The following is a 21784-nucleotide window of genomic DNA, read 5'->3' on the forward strand; positions in this document are numbered from 1 at the left end:
CCGACATACAAACCAGATGACCACCATATTTTAGCTAAGCAGGTTGTGTGAACTCAGACTCTATAGCTACTTTATGATTCAGTGTGTCCTGTAATACTAACTAAAGAAATTGAGGTAATCCATGCATATTAGGTACATTCAGAGACCATTGGCTTTAGATTAGTAACATAGATGCTGGCTGGGTTAGCATAATACAGTAAAACATAGTTTGTGGACTAACCAGATTGGCCAGATTGACACAACCCTTCATGATATAAATCTCGATTCACACAGTCCAACACAATATGAATCAGATAAGTTGTATGATTGCTAATTAGCGACGGTATTACAACTTGCCACTACGATGCTTTTATAGAAACCTTAATTTGTCACTTCCCAATACTTCCATTGTTTGCTGACCTGGATTCAGGGTAAGGCATATTGAGATAACTTCCTTCCTTCCTTCCTTCCTTCCTTCCTTCCTTCCTTCCTTCCTTCCTTCCTTCCTTCCTTCCTCTCTCTCTCTCCCTTCCTCCTCCTCTTCTTTGTCCCTTTTTCTTTCCTTTCCTTTCCTTTCCTTTTCCTTTTCCTTCCCTTCCCTTCCCTTCTCCTCCCTTCCCTTAAAACTTGCAGAAGGCCGCATGCTTTTCCTAAACTGAAGAGGATCATGATAGAGAAACATATGAGACTCAAATCATTGTAGTCATTTTCACAATCTGAAAATAAGCAAACGGTATTGTAATTCTGCAGATTCTCTACCAGTTGGACAAATGGCATGATCTGGCTGAACTCCAGCCTTGGCCCTTCTGCAGAATGAATTTCATGCTGCCCTCTGTGGAAGAAACATAGTCATCGAATGCAGCAGTGCAGCCATTCCTGCCAATGACCACTTAAGAGGCCCTTTTAGACATAAGAGTTTTATTTCCACTCGTGAGCAGTTCCAAGGAACTTCATGCTCACAAGGTAATCCTGCAAAGGGTGCATCCTTGTACAACAGGAATATCAGCAGGAAAGATTTCACATACACAGGTCCACACGTGCTTGGATGGAGGCCGCAGTGCCTACAGAGATGCATTCCTTATTGAGATTCATGTTGCATGTGAGGGAGCCTGGGAGAAGGCAATGGCATAAACGCATTGGAGCCAGAGGTATCTGAAGAGGGCAAAGATGGAAGCAACATTTAATACGCTGTTTGTTTGAGATGAGATTCCCTCCCTTGCATTTGGTAATTTCAACTGCATTATTACAAATTCACTGAACAAAATTTGAGACTTTGACCACATACCCCATTTGTCGGCCCAGGCCATTTTGTCCGCTCACCCCCCCTTTCCTATCCTTTTTCTCTTTAACATGTAACTGAAGAAACGAAGAAATAAACTATTAATCTTCTCATCTTTCCCATACACCCATCTCCTTCCACTTATGACTGTATTTAAACTGAAATGCTGCTAAGATCTTGGTATGTGCAATAAACTATTGTTGATAATTTCTGGAAGTTTCTCAATCCTCCAGGGCCACCTTATGACTGTAACCTTGTTGCTGGTATCCTTAAGATTTATATTGACTGTTTCCCTGTGACTATCATTAAGTGTTGTACCTTACGATTCTTGATGAAGGTATCTTTTCTTTTATGTACACTGAGAGCATATGCACCAAGACAAATTCCTTGTGTGTCCAATCACACTTGGCTAATAAAAATTCTATTCTATTCTATTCTAAGAAACATTATTATGATTATATTACTTTATTGTTTGTATATACATTGAGACTTATGCACCAGAGACAAATTCCTTGTCTGGCCAATCACATTTGTCCAATAGATTTGAATTCTATTCTATTCTATTCTATTCTATTCTATTCTATTCTATTCTATTCTATTCTATTCTATTCTATTCTATTCTATTCTGTGCTGGGACAGAAAGCTCAAATGACATGAGAATGGTACTCTAACACTGCTGGAGAACAGGATCCTGGAGGTAGTTGGCATATAAGAAGCAAGGCAGATTTATTTTATTGATTATGTGCCATTAATTAGCAACTACATACATAGATTTCTCCATAACAATCTGTCCTTAACCTGTCCTTCAGTTCATCCCACAGTACATGCATCAACACTGAAATTGAGTCCATCCACCTTCCTGCTGGCTCTCCTCTTCTTCTCTTTCCCTCTACCTTTCCCAGCGTTACAGCCTTCTTTAGAGAGAGCTAGGTCTTCATCTAAGTACCAATTTGTGGTTTGCGTGAGAACTTCCATACAATTATTCCAATACATTCAATGTGAGCAACCATGCAGCGTGATGGGGAGAATTTTTGTGTTCATCCACCAACAAAATAATTCCAAATGGTTTAGAATGTTGAGAAAATGAGACATTGGGAGTGAGAATGCTATATTTGGAGTGGAGGAGGGTGTAACCTATAATCTTTGAAATAAATGATGATTTTATAAACGCTGCTTTGGGAGAAATGTAATGTAATTTCAGCTCTTAATTTTAAGTGGAAACTGTCAGTGGTTGCGTACCTCAAAGATTTTGTTTGGTGTAATGTATTTTGAACTTTGAGAGGGAATTTTGGGCGGGAAAATTGCACGTTGCTGATTGGTTGAAGCCTCAACCAAAAGAGTATTTAAAGAGGGGTTTTTGCCGGTTGTGCTCGCTGGGGACACAATAAACTAAAGAGCTGTTGTCACTCACTAGTCTCCTGCCTAGTCATTGCCCGAACCTAACATTGGCGACGAGGGTGGGATGTTGAGGCAGTGAGATTGAAAAAAAGAGCTGACGGAACCAGGAATTCGAAAACCCAGCCAGTTCTCGAAGGCGGAAAATAGCGATGTCCAGCTACACGCCGCCAGCGCCATTCGACCCAGCAAAGGAGAAATGGGGGTCGTACATGGCTCGCTTCGAGTGTTTCCTCGAAGCAAACGAACTACAGGGAGTCTCGGACAATCAGAAGCGAGCATACTTCCTGAGCCACTGCGGTCCAGAGGTCTTCGATACGGCGGAGTCACTCTCAGAGCCAATGCCGGTACAATCGGTACCGTGGCAGACACTACAAACAACACTTCGAGCGCACTACACACCGGTACCCTCAAAGTTCGTCCAACGTTTCGAATTTAGGCAACGGGTACAGCGAGAAGGCGAATCAATAAGTGTGTACATGGCCGCATTGAGGAAAGCCACAAACCACTGTGAGTACAAAGATTTGGAGGATTCCTTACTCGAACAACTCATTTGTGGGGTCAGGGACATCAGACTACAAAGGCGGCTGCTGTCTAAAAGCAACCTGACTTTAGCGATAGCCCTGGACGAAGCCAGAGCTCATGAGATGTCCACCAAGGCGGCGGAGACCTTGCAAAAGCCAAACGCGCAGGGTGCCGGGACAAAGACTACACCGGTCCACAGCGAGGAAGTCCAGGCCGAATCGGAAGGTGAGGAAGAGGAAGAGGTGTTCCACACCGGGAGGCTGGAGAGAGGTGACCGGGACGAATGTGTGAGTTGTGGGGGGCAACACCAACGGCAAAACTGCAGATTCAAGGACGCGGTTTGTCGGCGGTGTGAAAAAAAAGGACACATAGCTCGGGCCTGCCGAGCCCCCCAACCTTCCCGCCAAAAATTCAAACCGACCAATCAGAGCGCTGAGCAGCGAAGCGGCCCGGGATTGGTCCATTTAAAAAGGGCGCGAAGTTAAACCAGACCACTGTGAGAGTGGGCCACGCATCGACACGACTAGAGAAGAAAATATTTACCCAAGTCTACATTGAAGGGGTGCAGTGCCCAATGGAAGTAGACACTGGGTTGTCAATCACAATTATGTCCTGGGACACCATCGTGAGAGACTTGCCAGCGATCGCAAAACGTCAGCTACAAACCCAGAAGCTGAGAGTGCAGGACTACCAAGGGAATCGGATCCCTGTTCGAGGAGTCACATCCGTCCAAGTCAAATATGGACAATTCAAAAATACCCTGCCAATCACCATAGTAAACGGAACTCTACCGAGCTTGCTAGGGCTGGACTGGTTCCGAGCTTTGGACATGGGAGTGACCGGGGTCCACAGGAGCGACGTCATTCTCAGAGACGAACTACTGAAGGAGTTCAAGGACATAACATAACATAACATAACATAACATAACATAACATAACATAACATAACATCAGAGTTGGAAGGGACCTTGGAGGCCTTCTAGTCCAACCCCCTGCCCAGGCAGGAAACCCTATACCATCTCAGTCAGATGGTTATCCAACATTTTCTTAAAAATTTCCAGTGTTGGAGCATTCACAACTTCTGAAGGCAAGTCGTTCCACTTATTAATTGTTCTAACTGTCAGGAAATTTCTCCTTAGTTCTAAGTTGCTTCTTTCTTTGACCAGTTTCCACCCACTGCTTCTTGTTCTACCCTCAGGTGCTTTGGTGAACAGCCTGACTCCCTCTTCTTTGTGGCAGCCCCTAAGATATTGGAACACAGCTATCATGTCTCCCCTAGTCCTTCTTTTTGTTAAACTAGACATACCCAGTTCCTGCAACCGTTCTTCTTATGTTTTATCCTCCAGTCCCCTAATCATCTTTGTTGCTCTTCTCTGCACTCTTTCTAGAGTCTCAACATCTTTTTTACATCGTGGCGACCAAAACTGGATGCAATATTCCAAGTGTGGCCTTACCAAGGCATTATAAAGTGGCACTAACACTTCACGTGATCTTGATTCTATCCTCTGTTTATGCAGCCCAGAACTGTGTTGGCTTTTTAACAGCTGCTGCACACTGCTGGCTCATATCTAAATGGTTATCCACTAGGACTCCAAGATCCCTCTCACAGGTACTACTATTGAGCAAGGTACCACATATACGGTACTGGTGCATTTTGTTTTTTTGGCCTAAATGTAGAACCTTACTTTTTTCACTGTTGAATTTCATTTTGTTAGATAGCGCCCAATGTTCAAGTCTGTCAAGATCTTTCTGTAACTTGAGCCTATCTTCTGGAGTGTTGGCTATTCCTGCCAGCTTGGTGTCATCTGCAAATTTGATGAGTTCCCCATCTATCCCCTCGTCCAAGTCATTGATGAAGATGTTGAAGAGTACTGGGCCTAAAACAGAGCCTTGGGGTACTCCACTGCATACTTCCCTCCATGTGGATGTAGTTCCATTGAGGACTACACGTTGAGTGCGGTTGGTCAGCCAATTACGAATCCATCTGGTGGTGGTGCTGTCTAACCCACATTTTTCTACTTTATCTAGTAGTAGGTTATGGTCTACTTTATCAAATGCTTTACTGAAGTCCAAGTAAATTATATCGACAGCATTCCTCTGGTCTACTAATTTTGTCATTTTGTCAAAGAATGCGATAAGATTAGTCTGGCATGATCTGTTTTTGACAAACCCATGTTGGCTTTTGGTTATTACTTTGTTTGCTTCTAGGTGTTCGGTGATTCGTTGCTTGATTATCTTTTCCAGAATCTTCCCCGGTATTGAGGTCAGACTGATAGGTCTGTAGTTTCCTGGATCTGTTTTTTCCTTTTTGAAGATGGGAACTACATCAGCTCTTTTCCAGTCCTCTGGCAGCTCCCTGTGCTCCAGGATCTTTGAAAGATATAGTTCAGTGGTTCTGAGATCACGTCTGCCAGTTCCTTCAGAACCTTGGGGTGTAATCCATCCGGTCCTGGTGATTTGAACTCGTCTAGGGTAGACAGGTGTTCACTTACCATTTTCTTCCCTATTTTAACTTGTGTTTCTAATCTGTTTTTGTAGTGCTGTTTTGATAGGTTGGATTGTTTTTCCTTTTGTGTAAAGACAGATGCAAAAAATGAGTTAAGTAGATCTGCTTTCTCCCTGTTGCTTATCATCTTCTTGCCACTTTCTCCCAGCAATGGGCCAATTGTTTCCTTGACTTTTTTCTTGTTTTTAACATGTTGGAAGAAGCTTTTTTTGTTATTTTTTACTTTTGTCGCTAGCCTTTGTTCATTGTGAGCCTTAGCTTTCCTCACTTCATCTTTACAGGCTCGGGCTATTTGCTGATATTCTGCCTTAGTTATTTGCCCCTCTTTCCACTTTCTATATTTGTCCTTTTTGTCTTTCAATTTGTCAGATAGTTCTTTATGCATCCATGCTGGTTTCTTTTGAGATCTACTATTTTTCTTCTTCATTGGTATTGTGTTAGACTGTGCTTTTATAATCTCACTTTTCAAAATTTCCCAAGCTTCTTGAGTTGTTTTCCCCCTGAGGATTCTCATCCATTGAATCCTTCTCAAGCTCTCTCTAAGTTTATTGAAATTAGCTCTCTTAAAGTCCAAGACTCTAGTTTAACTTTGTTCTACTACTTCTATTTGCTTAATGTCAATTCCAATATTGCGTGGTCACTTGCCCCAAGGTTCCTGTAGCTTCAACACCTTCTATCATTTCATCTCTGTTAGTGAGAATTAAGTCCAATATAGCTGATCCCTTGTCGCCTTCTCTATTTTTGGGAAACAAAGTTGTCTGCTAGGTTTGTTAGGAACCTGTTGGATCTTCCACTTGGTGCAGAGTTTGTTTCCCAGTTGATGTCAGGGTAGTTAAAATCCCCCATTACTACTGTGATGTGCTTCCTACATACCTTAGTTAGCTGACTAGCAAAAAGTTCATCTACTTCCTCTGTTTGGTTGGGTGGCCTATAGTATAGACCTATAGCAATATCGTTTTTCACCCCTTTTATATTGACCCAAATACATTCAAGATGATTTTCATCATTGTTGTGCTCTATTTCTGTAGAGATGTAGTTATTTCTTATATATAGTGCAACTCCACCTCCTCTTTTATTTGGTCTATTTCTTTTAAATAATTTATATCCCTCTAGCTGTATGTTCCATTTGTCAGTTTCATCCCACCAAGTTTCCGTAATGGCAACAATATCATATCTACCCTCATTTACTTGGATTTCTAATTCACCCTGTTTATTCCTCATACGTTTTCAAGGATTGCCTGGGCAAGTACGTGGGGACCCCTATTTCTTTCAACCTTGACCCCCAAGTCGCCCCCATCCGGTTAAAGGCTAGGAGGGTTCCATTCGCCCTAAAGCCCAAAATTGACCGAGAATTAGACAAGCTAGTAAGCCAGGGAATACTAGTCCCCGTCAATCATGCAAAATGGGAGACACCATAATAACCCCAGTCAAACCGGACGGATCGGTCCGGATTTGCACTGACTACAAAGCAACGCTTAACAAAGCATTGCAGAAAAGTGCATACCCCGTTCCAGTGGTGCAACATTTGCTACACTCATTAGGGCAAGGGCAGGTCTTCGCCAAACTCGATTTGGCCCAAGCCTACCAGCAGCTACCTGTAGATAGCAGCACAGCTGAGGCGCAGACAATTGTCACACACCGCGGGGCTTTCAAATGTATGCGACTCCAGTTCGGAGTTAGCGTGGCCCCAGGGCTCTTCCAGAACCTAATGGAGCGATTATTACAGGGCCTGCCAGGAGTGGTACCATACTTCGACGATGTATTGGTATCAGCTGAAAACTTAGAGGAACTCGGGGTAAAACTAAGGAAGGTGTTGGGCATTTTTAGGTCTGCGGGGCTTAAAGTTAAGCTCAACAAATGCCACATTGGGGTGAAATCTGTAGAATTCCTAGGATACCAAATAGACAGGGAAGGGATCCACCCCACGGAGAGCAAGGTACGGGCCATTAGAAAGGCCCCAGCCCCCAAAAATAAAACAGAATTACAGGCATTCTTGGGGCTTGTTAATTTCTATGCGGTATTCTTGAAGAATAAAGCAACAGTAGCCGAGCCGCTACATAAGTTGCTAGCAAAGAAAGCTGTGTGGTCCTGGGGCAGAGAAGAGGCTAGGGCATTTGAGGGGGTAAAAAACCTTTTGTCCAGCGATAGCCTCCTCATCCAGTACAATGGCACGTTGCCACTAGTGCTAGTTTGCGATGCTTCACCATATGGGGTGGGGGCGGTGCTCAGCCATAGGTTACCGAATGGAACAGAAGCCCTATAGCGTATTATTCCCGGACGATGTCCTCTGCGGAAAGGAACTACAGCCAGTTAGATAGGGAAGCGTTGGCCATAGTCTCCGGGGTTAAGAAATTCCACGAATACTTGTTCGGGTGAGATTTCGAGATAGTCACGGACCACAGACCCCTTCTAGGGCTTTTAGCGGGTGACCGCCCAACACCCGTGGCACTTTCTCCCAGGCTGACCCGATGGACTATTTTCCTAGCGGCATACTCCTACAAATTGCTCCACCGCCCAGGAAAAGACTTAGGGCATGCGGACGCTCTGAGCAGATGCCCTTTACCAGAGACAATTGAGGACCCCACCCCGGGGACACCCGTCTTACTAATTGACTCTTTGGACTCTGGCCCAGTCACATCCAAGCAGGTGGCTAGGGCATCTTATAGAGACATTACAATACGGACTGTAATCGGTTGGGTGCAAAGGGGTTGGCCCGCTGCGCCGGGCGAGCGTTTCAAAGACTTTGCGAAAAAACAATCAGAACTGTCTGTTCAAGGGGGGTGTCTGTTATGGGGGGATAGGGTAGTTATCCCAGAAAAATTACGCGAAAATGTGTTGGAACTGTTGCATGTGGGCCACCCAGGGATTGTGCGGATGAAGAGTTTAGCGAGGAGTTATGTATGGTGGCCCTTAATGGATAAGGACATCAGCGACAGGGTAGGGAAATGCCAATCCTGCCAAGAGTCGAGGTCGCTACCCCCTACAGCCCCAGTTAGAGAGTGGGAGAAACCCCAGGGGCCATGGTCCAGGATTCACATAGATTTTGCGGGGCCGTTCCATGGGCAGACCTTTTTAATTGTAGTAGATGCCTACTCAAAATGGTTAGAAATCATCCTCATGAAAAGCACAACGGCTGAAGCAGTAATCACAGTCCTAAGGCATCTATTCATAACACACGGCCTGCCCGACACCCTAGTCTCTGACAACTGCCCGCAATTCACAGCAAACCAGTTTGAGGGGTATTTAGCGGGAGAGGGCATCAGACATGTCCTCTCGGCGCCTTTCCACCCGGCGACGAACGGACTTGCAGAACATTTCGTTCGGAGCACCAAGGAAGTGCTATCTAGGATAAGTCCAGGCGACTGGCAAATGAAAATAGACACTTTCCTGGCTGTCCAACATAGGACCCCTTGTGTAACAACTGTCCGCAGCCCAGCAGAACTCTTAATGGGCAGGAAACTCAGGTGCCCACTAGACCGACTAAACCCTACTTATACCCCAGACGGGTACAAGGGTATTCAAGGAAAAACCAGGGAAATGAAGGTGGGTGACCCAGTATGGGCACACAACTATAGCGAGGGCCCAACATGGTTAAAGGGGGAAATTCTGGGCATAACCGGACCCAAATCATACGTAGTAGACATGGAGGACGGCCGGGTATGGAAACGCCACATAGACCAGTTAAGAAAACGTATACCAAACAAACTAGAAACCAAACAACCAGGCCCTGACTACCAATTGTTTGAATCTGCAGCTGACTCAAACCCGAGGCGAGCGGAGGACTTATCTGATTCCGATGAAGTCCAGCGACGCCAACCGGTTCCTCCTGAAGGCAACAGGAATGACTCAGCCAATAATCCAGGGCCGGACGGCCTAGAGGAGGAGCTGGGAGGAACAAACAGTCCCTCCGACCAGCTCGACTCTCTCCCAGAGAATGAACTGTGCAGGTCAGAAAGAGTTAGGAGACGCCCTGTCTACCTGCGTGACTACGTAGAGAAATAGCATGTAAATATTATGTAAATAGAGGTACAAAGCGTTCTGGGAGGGAAGGAGTGTAATGTATTTTGAACTTTGAGAGGGAATTTTGGGCGGGAAAATTGCACGTTGCTGATTGGTTGAAGCCTCAACCAAAAGAGTATTTAAAGAGGGGTTTTTGCCGGTTGTGCTCGCTGGGGACACAATAAACTAAAGAGCTGTTGTCACTCACTAGTCTCCTGCCTCGTCATTGCCCGAACCTAACATTTGGGACTGGGGCTTCTTAACAAGTTTATATAGAATTTAAAGTTAGAAGTGAGCAGTGAAGTGGCTAAGTTTTTTGGCAGCACCAACTTATTTAAGATGGTTAGAATAAAGAAGAGACAGTCAGATAGACAGATACACACACACACACACACACACACACACACCTAAAGTATCTCAAATTCAAAAATGGCCATTAAAATGGGAAATATGCAAATGTTCACCAAATAAAAATTAATCCATCCTGAGCCAAAATAAATTCCTAATTTATGCTGTTGGGGTGGATCTCTGTTGGTACTGACTGGATAGGAACAGCCTTGACAGCTCAATGAAAAGATCCACCTACGGTGTGATTGATGTGAAAATGTAAACTGCATGTTCAGGATCATCATCAAAAGAATAAAAAAAAAATGGCAGCATCTCCATGAGTTTATACCAGTATGTGTTGTGGTCTTACATTCCAGGCCTTTGCATCTCAAAACGAGCTTAAACAATACAGAAAGGGACATCTTTGGATAACCATTTGTCTGAAGTGGTGTAGGGTTTCCTGCCTAAGCAGGGGGTTGGACTAGAAGAGCTCCAAGGTCCCTTCCAACTCTGTTATTCTATTCTATTCTATTCTATTCTATTCTATTCTATTCTATTCTATTCTATTCTATTCTATTCTATTCTATTCTATAAACTGGTCAAAGGGCTAAAACAAAGACTTCAACCTTTGGGGAGTGGGGTTAGTAATGCAGCCGTATTTAGTTTGAAATTAGACATAGTGTGACGGTGTGGAAAGGGAGATAATTTTCTCTTTCTCCTGTAACACTTAATGCACAATACAGTTATTCTCTGTAACCAAATGTGGAACTGAGAAGTGATGACAGGAACTATATCTTCACACAAAGCACAGCTAAAGTTGGAATTTGCTATCACAAGATGTAATAGCCCTTAGCAATAGCACTTAGACTTCTATATTATTTCACAGTGCTTTTACAGCCCTCTCTAAGCGGTTTTACAAAGTCAGCCTATTGCCCCCAACAATCTGGGTCCTCATTTTACCTACCTCAGAAGGATGGGAGGCTGAGTCAACCTTGAGCAGGTGAGAATCAAACTGCCGAATTGCTGGCAGCTGGTAGTCAGCAGAAGTAGCCTGCAGTACTGCATTCTAACCACTGTGCCACCTTGACTCAACGATGGCCAGCGAATTAGATAGCTTTCTAAAGAATTAGGCAAGTTCCTGGAGAATCAGGCAATGGCAACAACCATGATGTGTGTGGGCTGCGTCCCAGGAACAGAGATGAAATGCCTTCCAATTCCAGTTCCTACACAGCACGAGTAGTAGGAAGATGTTGTTGCTTGTAGACTTCACAACATCCACAGAGGGAACAGTCTGGCCTATGGCCTAAGCTTGCACACAGTTCTTCCTATGTTTTAATGCAACAAACTGTGAATAACGATGGAAAAAGCTGATATATGTGTGTGTAGGATCCTGCCAGTCTCTATGTGAGACCAGCCTGCCCTTTGCCCATCAGAGCACAAACTCAAAGCAGAGGAATTCCTCCCTGGCAGAATGACATGCTCCTCTCCATGGCTTAGTCAGCATTCAGTAAAATTGATTAAGTGCTGAATTGCAAGCAGAGCCTTTCCAAGCCCTTTTCTTGTAGCAATAGGAAAACAAAGCTTTGCGCCAAATGCAGTTTGGAATAAGAAAGAGAAAATATGAGGACAAACGGGAGCCACAAAAAGGACAGCAGGGGCATCCCATTTACAAGAATGCATTTTCCAGCAGGCAACACTGTTAATGTAGTATTGCAATACTCTCAAACATCTAAAGTCTATAATCCTAATGCTTAGAGCACTTTCAGAGGTAGACCTTCCAGAGAAGCATCTTTGAGGAGCTTGTGATAGCAGGTAGCAAACAAGGAACTTTATGTGGGATTTTGATAGTGGGAGTATACGTGGAAGATTCCAAGCAATGGGAACAGTTGTCAGGCCTGGAAGCAGGAATTAAATCCTACCGGTTCAGACCAATTTGGGTGAATCACTAGGGATTATGGGCAGTAATTACCCCTCCTTGACCCCATCCACGCCCGGCCGGGCGCCGCTCACCTCTTCTGGTTGCTCAATATTCCACAGATTGAAAGTTAAATGCAGCAGAGAGAATGCTAACTTTTCTCCCTCCATTCAGAATGGAGCTGCTGCAGCCTGTCCATTCAAGATAGTCCCCAGGAGGGAGGGGGCCTGGGGGGAACCATAAAGGGAGCAGCAGCTCAGTTCTGAATGGAGGGAGAAAAGTTAGCATTCTCTCTGCCACAGAATTCAATGTTAAATGCAGCATAGAGAATGCTCACTTTTCTCCCTCCATTCACAATGGAGCTGCTGCAGCCTGTCCCTTTTAAGGTAGTCCTCAGGAGAGAGGGGGATGGGTGGGAGCAGCTGGAATGGAGCCGCTTTTATGAAAGGCAAGAAAATGGGGAAGGGGATTTTCTTGCCTGTCATCCATTCCTCAATCTCAGCACAGATTGAGGGAAGGATGGTAGGCAGGAATATTCCCCTCCCCATTTTCCTGCCATTCGCAACAAGGAGTGGCTGGGGGGGGGGGGCTGGTGAGGAGCCTCTCGATGTGAGTGATGTTGAGTTGGCCATGCCTACCCAGTCACATGACCTCTCCCCAAGAAGCCATGCCCACAGAACTGGTAGGAGAATTTTTTTTAATTTCACCCTTGCCTGGAAGCAGTCATTGCAATGGATCTTCAGGCCTGCCACATTTAGGAAACTGGGAGGGAGGATTGTATGAAGCAGGGGAGATATATAATCATAATAACATCCCTTTCTCTGAGAGTCAAGGACATCTTGCCCTGCACCTCAAGTGGCGTGATAGGAAGTCATCTCCAGATGGGACGGTGCATTGATTGGGTCGTGTGATGGATATGTGGGTGCTGGGCAAGGGCTTGGACTTTTCTATGGGTGGGGAAAACCTGGAAGCTTTCAGATTCAGGTTTTCCCAGATGCGCCAATATGACATCTCTAATAAAATGGGACTTTGAGGAACTTGGAGCCTCAGAGTCTTCTTTCGTTGGGGGGATTACTTGGAACCCTGACAACAGTATGGCAATCTACAAAGTGTATGCCATACACAAAGTACGCTTTCTGGAAGTGAAGCCTCATATTCTTATTGGAAGAACTTCACTTATTATTGGAAGATTATAAAGCTTGATGACAGAATTTCTATCCTGCCATGCATTAAGGAAGGTAGGAGGCTCCTGCATAGCATAGTTCAACCGCTTCAGGAAGGGCAGAAAAGGAAAATATATGCCAGAGAAGAAGAAAAAAGAACACAAGTAAAAATGTGTCCCAAAGAAGCAAGAGGTATTCAGTGCAACATTCTCTACCAGGCTCTCATTTTAGAAGACTAACCTAGCTCATCAACTCTGGCTTCATGGTATAAGTAGAAGACCCTCAGATCTCGGTGGTCTAAAGAAAGTCAAGAGTTCTTCAAAGAAGAAAAGAAGCATAGTTGTGATAGTATTGGATGAGTTTCTCCTGAGAGGAGGAAACAAGGTCACAGGTGTGACATGATGTTGCAGGAATTATGTTTTCTTCCAGGTACTCTTATCCAGGATGTATCATATAGGCTGGTAAATGTTTCAAGCCAACCAGAAGATCATCCCTTCCCATTAATTCATGTAGGGATAAATGACACTTCTAGAACAAACTCTGAATTGCTCTCCAGAGACCACAAGAAAAACAAAGGAAATTGGGAGCCCGTGTTCTCATTAATTCTTCCAGTTGGGGATTACAGTCTAAGAAGAGATCGTAAGAAATGGATTGGCTACAGTAGTGGGTTGCTAGCGGTTCGCCCTGGATTGGGGAAACTGGGAGGGTCCGCCCACCCACCTGGAGGCTTCTGTGCATGCGCAGAAGCATCAAAAGCGCTCACACCCACAAGTGAATCAGTAGCAACGGGTTTTGAAACCCGCCCCTGAATGGCTAGGGAGATTGTGCCACCAAGACAGAACTGGGTTCCTGAACCACAGGTTTATCTGCATTAATTTTTTTGGTAGATGCTTTGCAAATCTCATCAAGAGTTGATGAAAGTAATTAAAGATTTTGGTTGTTTCCCTGGATATCAATGAAAAGAAAACAAAGAAAACAACAAGGCACTTTACTTCTGAAGAAGGAAAAATGTGAAAAAATGTGGGATAATAAATGTTCCAGTGAAATAATTAAAATTTTACTTGACAGGATGCAACAAAGACATATCTCAAAACAATTACAATAAACTATAGACTATCTGGACAAGTAGAAGACATGACTGTCACTATGCTATGTTAACAATCCAAACTTTTAAAGAAAAACACCATGCTGACCTTGAGAGATTTTTGTAACTCTTACATCTGCTGGGACTCTAATACTGCCAAAAGACAGGCCCAATACATTTCTGTCCTATGTTGCTAATTTTATTTGTCAGAAGATTAAAAAAAAAAAAGAATAAGGAAATATTCTATTTTGAACCTAATCTTGCTTAAAGGTTTTTTTTTAAATGGTGGGGTGGGGGTTTAAAGAAGTAAAAATCCCTGAATCCATAATGAGTTTCTCATTATTGATGAAGTCAGATAAAAACATAGGTCAAATGAATCCAATGACCAAAAATCCTGAATGAGTGAAGTGAGAGGGTGACTTGTGAAATCCACTGGAAGAGGGCACTGAAGGTACAATTACAAAGCTTTCCTATTAGAAGGGGAAAGTGAATACATTTAGAGAGACCCTTGTGTCTGCTCAGAACTTTTTTTAAAAAATGCTGAAAATAAAAATACGGGAAATTGATGTGCAAATGCCCAAAGAAAGGCAGTCACAAAATTGTAAAGACTGTATCAAAAAGGCTAAGGTTCGGAATAATCCGACAGCAACACAAAAGGACTTTTCAAGTGTGTCAGAAACAAAAGGAAAGGCAAAGTAGTGCCGTAAGGAGAAAGGGATGGAATTAGTGAAGATGACAAGCAGAACATCTTAACTCATATTTTATATCTCTCTTCTCCGCTCAAAAGGAAAACAAAGCCCAAGCTAGCTATCCCTGTGCCATTAAATGGAAGATGGAACGTGGAAACTCTGAGAGGTTAATGAGAAAATTTGATAAAAAACAAAAATTTAGTTAATCTAAAGGGATGCAAGTCTCCAGGGCCAACTAAGTTACATGGCAAGATACTATAAGAACTAAGAAAGGGGACTGCAAAATTACTAGCTGGAATCTCTGGAGAACTGTTAAGGTCCCAAAAGATTGAGGAGAGCAAAGGTATCCAACTTCCAACAGTGGAAAGAGGTGGAAATTACAGACCCGTCAGCTTGTATATCCAGGCAATTTAATAAATACCATGTGGATTGGAATGCAACACATAACCAGAGTCAGCATAGATCTGTCATAAACAAGCCATGCCAGACTAACCTTATCTCCCCTACTACTTTAATAGATCTAGGGCTGCGATGGCGAACCTATGGCATGCGTGCCAGAGCCCTCTCTGTGGGCATGCGCACCATCGCCAGCTGCTCTTCCGGGTTCTGTCATGTGCATGCGCGCCAGTCAGCTGCTCTCTTCTGGGTTCCTGCATGTGTTTGTGCCGGCCAGCTGGTCTTCACATGAACAGCTGTCCGGTGCGCATACGCGTGACAGAACCTGGAAGAGCAGCTGACTGGCGTGCAACAGCCAGCTGCTCTCTTCTGCGTTCCAGTGCTCCTGCACGCACACGTTCCAGTTTCGGCACTCGGTGCCGAAAAGGGTAGCCGTCACTGATCTAGGGAGTGCCTTTAACATACTGTATCTTGTCTTCATCAAAGCGTTTGGCAAAGTTTCTTATGGCAACTCCATTAAAAGAAAGGTAAAATATGAACTGCAGATGATACAACTTTAGGGAGATTCATAATTGGCAGAATGGCCAACCCACAGAGTATTTAGATATGATTTCTCATTAAACTCACAGATGAGAAGACTGAGGAGAGAGATTTGATAGTAACCTTCAAACAAATAAAGGGTTGCTATATATAGGTGGACTGGTTTTATTTTATGCTGCCCCAAAGGTGAAAACCTCTGGGTGCAGGCTATATAGTAAGAGGGGGTTTCCTAATAGTAAAGAACCATTAACCTGAAAAATGTTATAGTAAAATTTACACTGAGCTGAGATTTGACTCTGCGTAGTGACCTCTTAATATTCCTTTCACTTCTTAAAATAATTCCAGGTTTTTATGAAATAAGCAAGCAATCTATAACCATCAAGCCTTACTTTATAGCCTCGAAACATTGTTGTCTGCAATCGTGCAATTCACCACACCGGATCTGTTTATATGAGGCATTAAAAAAGAGCATACACTGAATAGCTTTTCAAAATAATTAAAGGATTATCATTTGAAGAACAAAACGCATGGATTATATATATATATATATATATATAAAACGCATGGATTATAAAATTATATATATTACAAAATTGCTTTCTGATTCCTGAGCACCATTTTAAGCCTACTTTTCTAACAATAGAGACTCTTAACACCTACTATGGGATTTCAGATTTCTGCATGCCTGTGTAAAAATCAAGATTAATGCTTGAGAGCTGGCACCATCAATGTTATTCTTGCGAGCACTCTAGACTCTTTTTCTTCCTTGCAGCGAAATCCAGAGAAAACTGGGTGTGCCTGTGATTTTCCTTTTGCTTGGTGAGACTTTCTCTCACCAGGGCACGCCTCTGCCAGCTAGGATGGCGCAGGGAGGAAGAAGCCGGGATTGCAAGAATCAGTTCAACTCATATCTTTCTACAGTTCCTGGGCTACTTGAATAATAGCTTGGGGAAGAAAGCTTGTTTTTTTCTTTTTTCTTTTATAGCTCAGCAGGTATACAGGGAGTCCTCGACTTACAACAGTTCGCTTAGTGACCATTCGAAGTTTCAACGGCAATGAAAAAAAGTGACTTAGGACCATTTTTTCACACATATGACCATTGCAACATCCCCGTGGTCACATGATTTACATTCGGCCGCTTGGCATCTGATTCGCATTTATGACGCTTGCACGGTCCTGGGGTCATGTGATCCCCTTTTGCAACCTTCTGACAAGCAAAGTCAACGGGGGTGGGTGGGTGGGACCAGATTGACTTAACAACCGGGTTACTGATTTCACAACTGCAGTGAGTCATTTAACAAGTGCGGCAAAGAAAGTCGTAAAATGAAGAAGAAGAAAAAAGGACCACTTAACAATTTTTTTGTTACAAGTAAATGTTGGGCTCAGTCGTGGTTGTTAAGTTGAGGATACTGTAATTTGGGAGACGCTGAGATTTCTCATGCCCTCCAGGATACTCTTACTGGCTGGGTACTTCTGCCATTTCTAATTGTCAAAGCATCCCACCTCCTCTTAAGCCATCAGTATTGGAGATGTTATGCATTGGGGGTGGGGGATGGGCTCCTCATCCTGCAATCAAGCTGGCATTGGAAAATGAGTGGACAAGGCAAGGGGAGGAGAGAAACACGCCTCTCCCTCCTTCCTAAACCTGCCCTGCCGGTTTGCTTCGCTTCGCTTGGCTTCTTTGCTGAGCTTTGTTCCTGTTTTTTGCCTCTTTCCCCTCCCCCCCCTCCCCGTTTGTTGTTGATTTTGAAATAGTTAGGAAATTGACTTAGGGCAGTTCAGAGGGGGCTGAAATGTTTGCAAAAGCAACAAAGAGCTCTGAAGTCAATAATTTGGCAGGCCGAGCGGAATCCAGTTTCCGTGAAAGGGAGCGGGGAGGGCAGGCCAGTGGGAGCATTATGAGCTCAGGCAACTGAAGGCCATTTTCTAAAGGCTCAGTTTTAGCTTAGCTTCCTCTCAGTTGCTTGCTCTCTCTCTCTCCATCCCCCCTCTCCACTTTCGCAGAGGAAAAGCTAAAGACATACAATTAGGCAGAGAATTATAGCCTAATTGCCCTTTCTCCTCAGATCCATCTGCTCAGAGTGCATTGAAAACACTCTCAAGAGCTGTTGCCGCAACCTTTCAGCCCAATGTGTGCCTGGGACTCCAAGACCCTGCCCCCACTCCTTTACCTGCAGCTCAGCTCTCTAACAGAAGGTCTCCAATAAAGGGCATTTGCAAAGCTGGAGCAAAACACAAAAGCTAAATAGCCTTCCCTGCTCTCCTCCCCCCCCCCACCACTCCAGCACCTAGCCTCAATTACTGGCCTGTGTGATTCTCCATCCTTGGGATTGTGCGTTGGTGGGGGCCGGGATATAGAGGTGGAGCAGTGGGCAGATCTACTATGAAAGGGTTTTTTTTTCTTTGCCAAATAAACTTTACATAAAGAGCTTTGGAAGCCTCCAGCGGCCCAATGCCCCATCACTCACGTGGCACCAGGCCTCCAAGGATCATATATCAAGCCATTGCTCAGCTAAGGAAGTGGCTGCTCGGAGGATGCAGGCAAGTCCAGACATGTAGAGGAAAAAGGCAGCTGGCAATGGAAAAACAGGCCCTCCCTTGCTAACATTCTTGCCTACCAATCCTATGCATATTGCAGAAGCAACAGTGATATATTTTTGGCAACTCTTCAACCTATCATCCTGCTAGCTGATCTTTGGACCTCCCATTAGCTGGGTTATTCTATGTGCTGAAGCACTTCTTTTCTTGAAGACAAGGCAGAGCTTTTGTCTGCCTTAAACAGAATGGATGCTTTAAAGCACCCATTCAGGCCATTGAACGTTTGGCTCTTTGCTTTCAGTTCTCTGGTAGTTTCCTAATCTGGTATCTGCCTCAGATTCTTCTGTTTCCCAATGTATAGTAGGAGTTGTGTGAATGGACAGGATTAACTCCATGGTGGGGAAGGCCTTGGAAAAGATGGGGGAGCACTTCTTCCTCTCTGAGGCCCTGCTGCCCAATCATTTGTCCTATTTCTCTGGGTCAAACCTGGAAGGTGGGTCATGTTTAGGTCACCAGGTGGGCCTCTCCGGTGATGCAAACTAGTGTAGAAAGTTAGCACCCACCCCCTCCTAGAAGAATGAAATATTTTGAGAAATATTTAAAAAGGCAGGATAAAATATTTCCCCTAAAAGAAAAATCTTAAGGGAGACAGAAACTCAGAGCCCCACAGATATTTTGTGCCCATTAAGAAAGACTGGGCTATCCTATCTACAAAACAAAAGACATTCAGCTCCAGGATGATGGAATTAAGACATGACCCTTCAGGACATAATAGGATTAACCCACTACCATCTAGCAGCAGAGCTCACCACATTGCACAATTTCCTAAGGACATTACATCATCCTCCAAACTTCAACCAAACTTAGCTCAGACAACCAATAGAGCCAGATATGACACCTAAAACAGCCAATAGAATATATGCTCTTGCACACAAATAGGAAGCTCAAATCCAAAGCCCAAGAGAAAGTATAAAACCGCCTCACTCTCAACTCTATGTGGTCAGCTGTCCAGGATCATCCATGTACACTAGACCATAATTCGTTCCTTAACTTTGGTTGCAACCCGATTTGGTTGTGACCCGAACCTAACCAAAATTAATGCAGTGGCCACATGAGGTCGCTGTTGTTTGGCGCTTACAAAAAAAAATGGTGCAGGAGAAATAGGCTGCGGCCAAGTTTGATTGCCCACCGAGTATGTGTTCGTGACCAGATTCAAAAATTTTGTGGCTTTTTTGGTCGGAACCCGATTTGGTCGTGGTCAAAAGCGTTCATGATCAGACGTTCTACTGTAGTTCTGCTTTATCATTAAACCATCTTTTCAATCAGCCTCCAACCTCCATTTTGTCTCCAGTGCCTTTCTCCCAGCTTGGAACTGGACCCAGGCCTGGATATTTCTTCCAACACAAGCGTTGTCTACATTTCTCCAGAACCCCTTTTGTACAGAACTTACTAAGGGTGAAGTCTGAATCTTCTCCAGTCCATGTTTCTTAATCTGTGCAACTTGGATAACTTTAGAAGTCGTAGGGTCTCCTATAGGTTTGTTGCCTCCAAAGACCTTGGAATATGAAGACAGGAACAGGGCTCTGCTCATTCGCTGCGTTCACAGGAGGAAAGGGGGAGGTGTGAGAGGGTGTGTTGATACATAACATGCTTTCTATTGTTGCTTTCAGTTCATTGCTTATGCATACTTTACTTTGTTATTGTGAAGGGCACAGCAAGGCAGTTGAGCTACTGCCAGTTCTTGCCATTTATACATTGTGGAGGCCTTTTAAGTTGCTTTGGATCAGAGCAAAATAAGTTGTTCTTTCTTTCCCCTGCTCAGAGCTATAGCACTGGCCTGCAGTTCCTACACTTGTAGCCATTGTTTTCTCCATAATACAGGCATTAAGAAGAGACAAGGGATGGGAATATCAGATGTAAAGACCCTGGAAACAGAATTGCTTCAGGCTTTCCTCACTTCCAACTTATCCTTAGCAGATTGTTTTACAGGTTCATAGCCGAGCTGTGAACAATGCAGCTTAATCCTGAAACTGGTAATTCTATTTCTGTAGCTGAGGCACAGTTGAGAACTTGTGTGGAAATGGGATGGGAAAGAGAATGAAGAGAAGTACATGATGAAGGACAAGGGTTCTGAAGGGTTTGCAGAAACCCAGGGGACTAATTGTATGAAACCTGAAAAATTCTGCTCCTGAAAATACAGAATCCCCATTCCTCATGTCCTACTTAAAGCTTTTTTTTTCTCGTTAAGAGTATAAAAAACATCATTTTGCAAACTCAAGCCCTGTAGGGAACAAAGGCCCCCTGACCCAGTTCTCTCTCGGTGAGGAAGTCTTGAAAACCAAGTTTGGGTTACGTCACATGGCAATATAGGGCAGAGTTATCCATTTCCCCCCCTTCTCTCGAGGGTTTCCCTTTTCTCTCTTTTTAAGGGTCCTCTATGTCTCTTCCTCTTTGCAAACAAGAAAGTCAGGTTGTTCTTGCCATAACTGTAAACTGATCACTTGCAATCAGCCTTGAAACTGGTTGAGTCCTGCCTATGCTCCTGGGGCTGCAGATTGCCCATTCCTGGTTGTAAACAGAAACTCACACCCTGATTCTCTGTTCTGTTTCCCACCACGGGTTATATATTGCTGGGCAAGATGCTGAATGAAACAACATTGTCCTAGGGTAGACCATCCTGCCACAACCTAGTGCTCCTTTTATGGATGGATTTATATAAGTGGATAGGCATTGGATTTCTGTATAGGATTTGTGGTCCCAGTTCTTCTAGAACAGAGGTCCTCAACCTTTTGGACCTCAGGGACCACTAAATTCACAATTTTAAATCCTGCGGACCACTAATATGATCTGCCTAATGACTGGGTGGGTGGGTGTGGCTAGGTGGTCATGTGACTGGGTGGGTGTGGCCAACTTGATGTCACTTATCTTGAGGGGTGCCTCGCCGGCCTCTATTCACCCCACCCCTCCCACCCACTCCTCGCCTGCCTGCCTGGGCCCTAGTGCCCCAACAGGAAGCAGTTGTTGGAGCTAAGCAGACACCACAAGAAAGAGTTGGCAAAACAGCTCAGTTCAAATTGGATCTGACCAGGAAGGAGGTTCAGCTGAAGCACCTCACTGAGGACTATGAGCATAGGCTTTCCAAGCAAAGGGAGGAGTGCCGGAAGGCCAGGTACCAGTGCCTGGAGGCTCAGCGGGCTGAGATGGTCAGCCAGTTCCAGGACATGATGCAGTCCCTCTAGAACAAGGCCCTCCGCCTCCTTGTCACCAGTGGCACTTCCCTCCAGCCTTCGCCCAAAGCCCCGCACCAGGAGGCTGAAGCAGACCCCGAGTGGAATTTCTGCCCCCCTCCGACCCACACAAAAAGACCCTGAAGGGGGAGACTCTCTGCAGCAACACAAACATTCATTGCACGTATCCAGCCCAGGGGCTGTAGTTTGAGGACCCCTGATT

The 21784-nt window shown here is 44.4% G+C and overlaps 1 protein-coding gene across 3 annotated transcripts in view; it reads right to left on the minus strand.

The window, feature by feature from the left end:
• The window catches only part of IL17B (interleukin 17B), a 131066-nt gene extending 109803 nt beyond the window's left edge, over nt 1–21263 (minus strand). Inside the window, exons 1-2 of one of the 3 annotated variants that reach the window (XM_058172705.1) lie at nt 19785–21263; nt 16186–16238 (exon numbers count right to left, since the gene is read on the minus strand). In XM_058172705.1, coding sequence (XP_058028688.1) covers nt 16186–16203 — 18 coding nt within the window. In that variant the 5' untranslated portion in view covers nt 16204–16238; nt 19785–21263. Of the gene's footprint in view, nt 1–590; nt 1132–16185; nt 16239–19784 lie in introns of those variants that run through there. The other 2 variants (XR_009153822.1, XR_009153821.1) reach the window with 2 other exon arrangements.
• Between the last annotated feature and the right edge of the window lie 521 nt (nt 21264–21784).

Source organism: Ahaetulla prasina, chromosome 2, assembly GCF_028640845.1.
Source record: "Ahaetulla prasina isolate Xishuangbanna chromosome 2, ASM2864084v1, whole genome shotgun sequence".
NCBI classification, from domain to species: domain Eukaryota; kingdom Metazoa; phylum Chordata; class Lepidosauria; order Squamata; family Colubridae; genus Ahaetulla; species Ahaetulla prasina.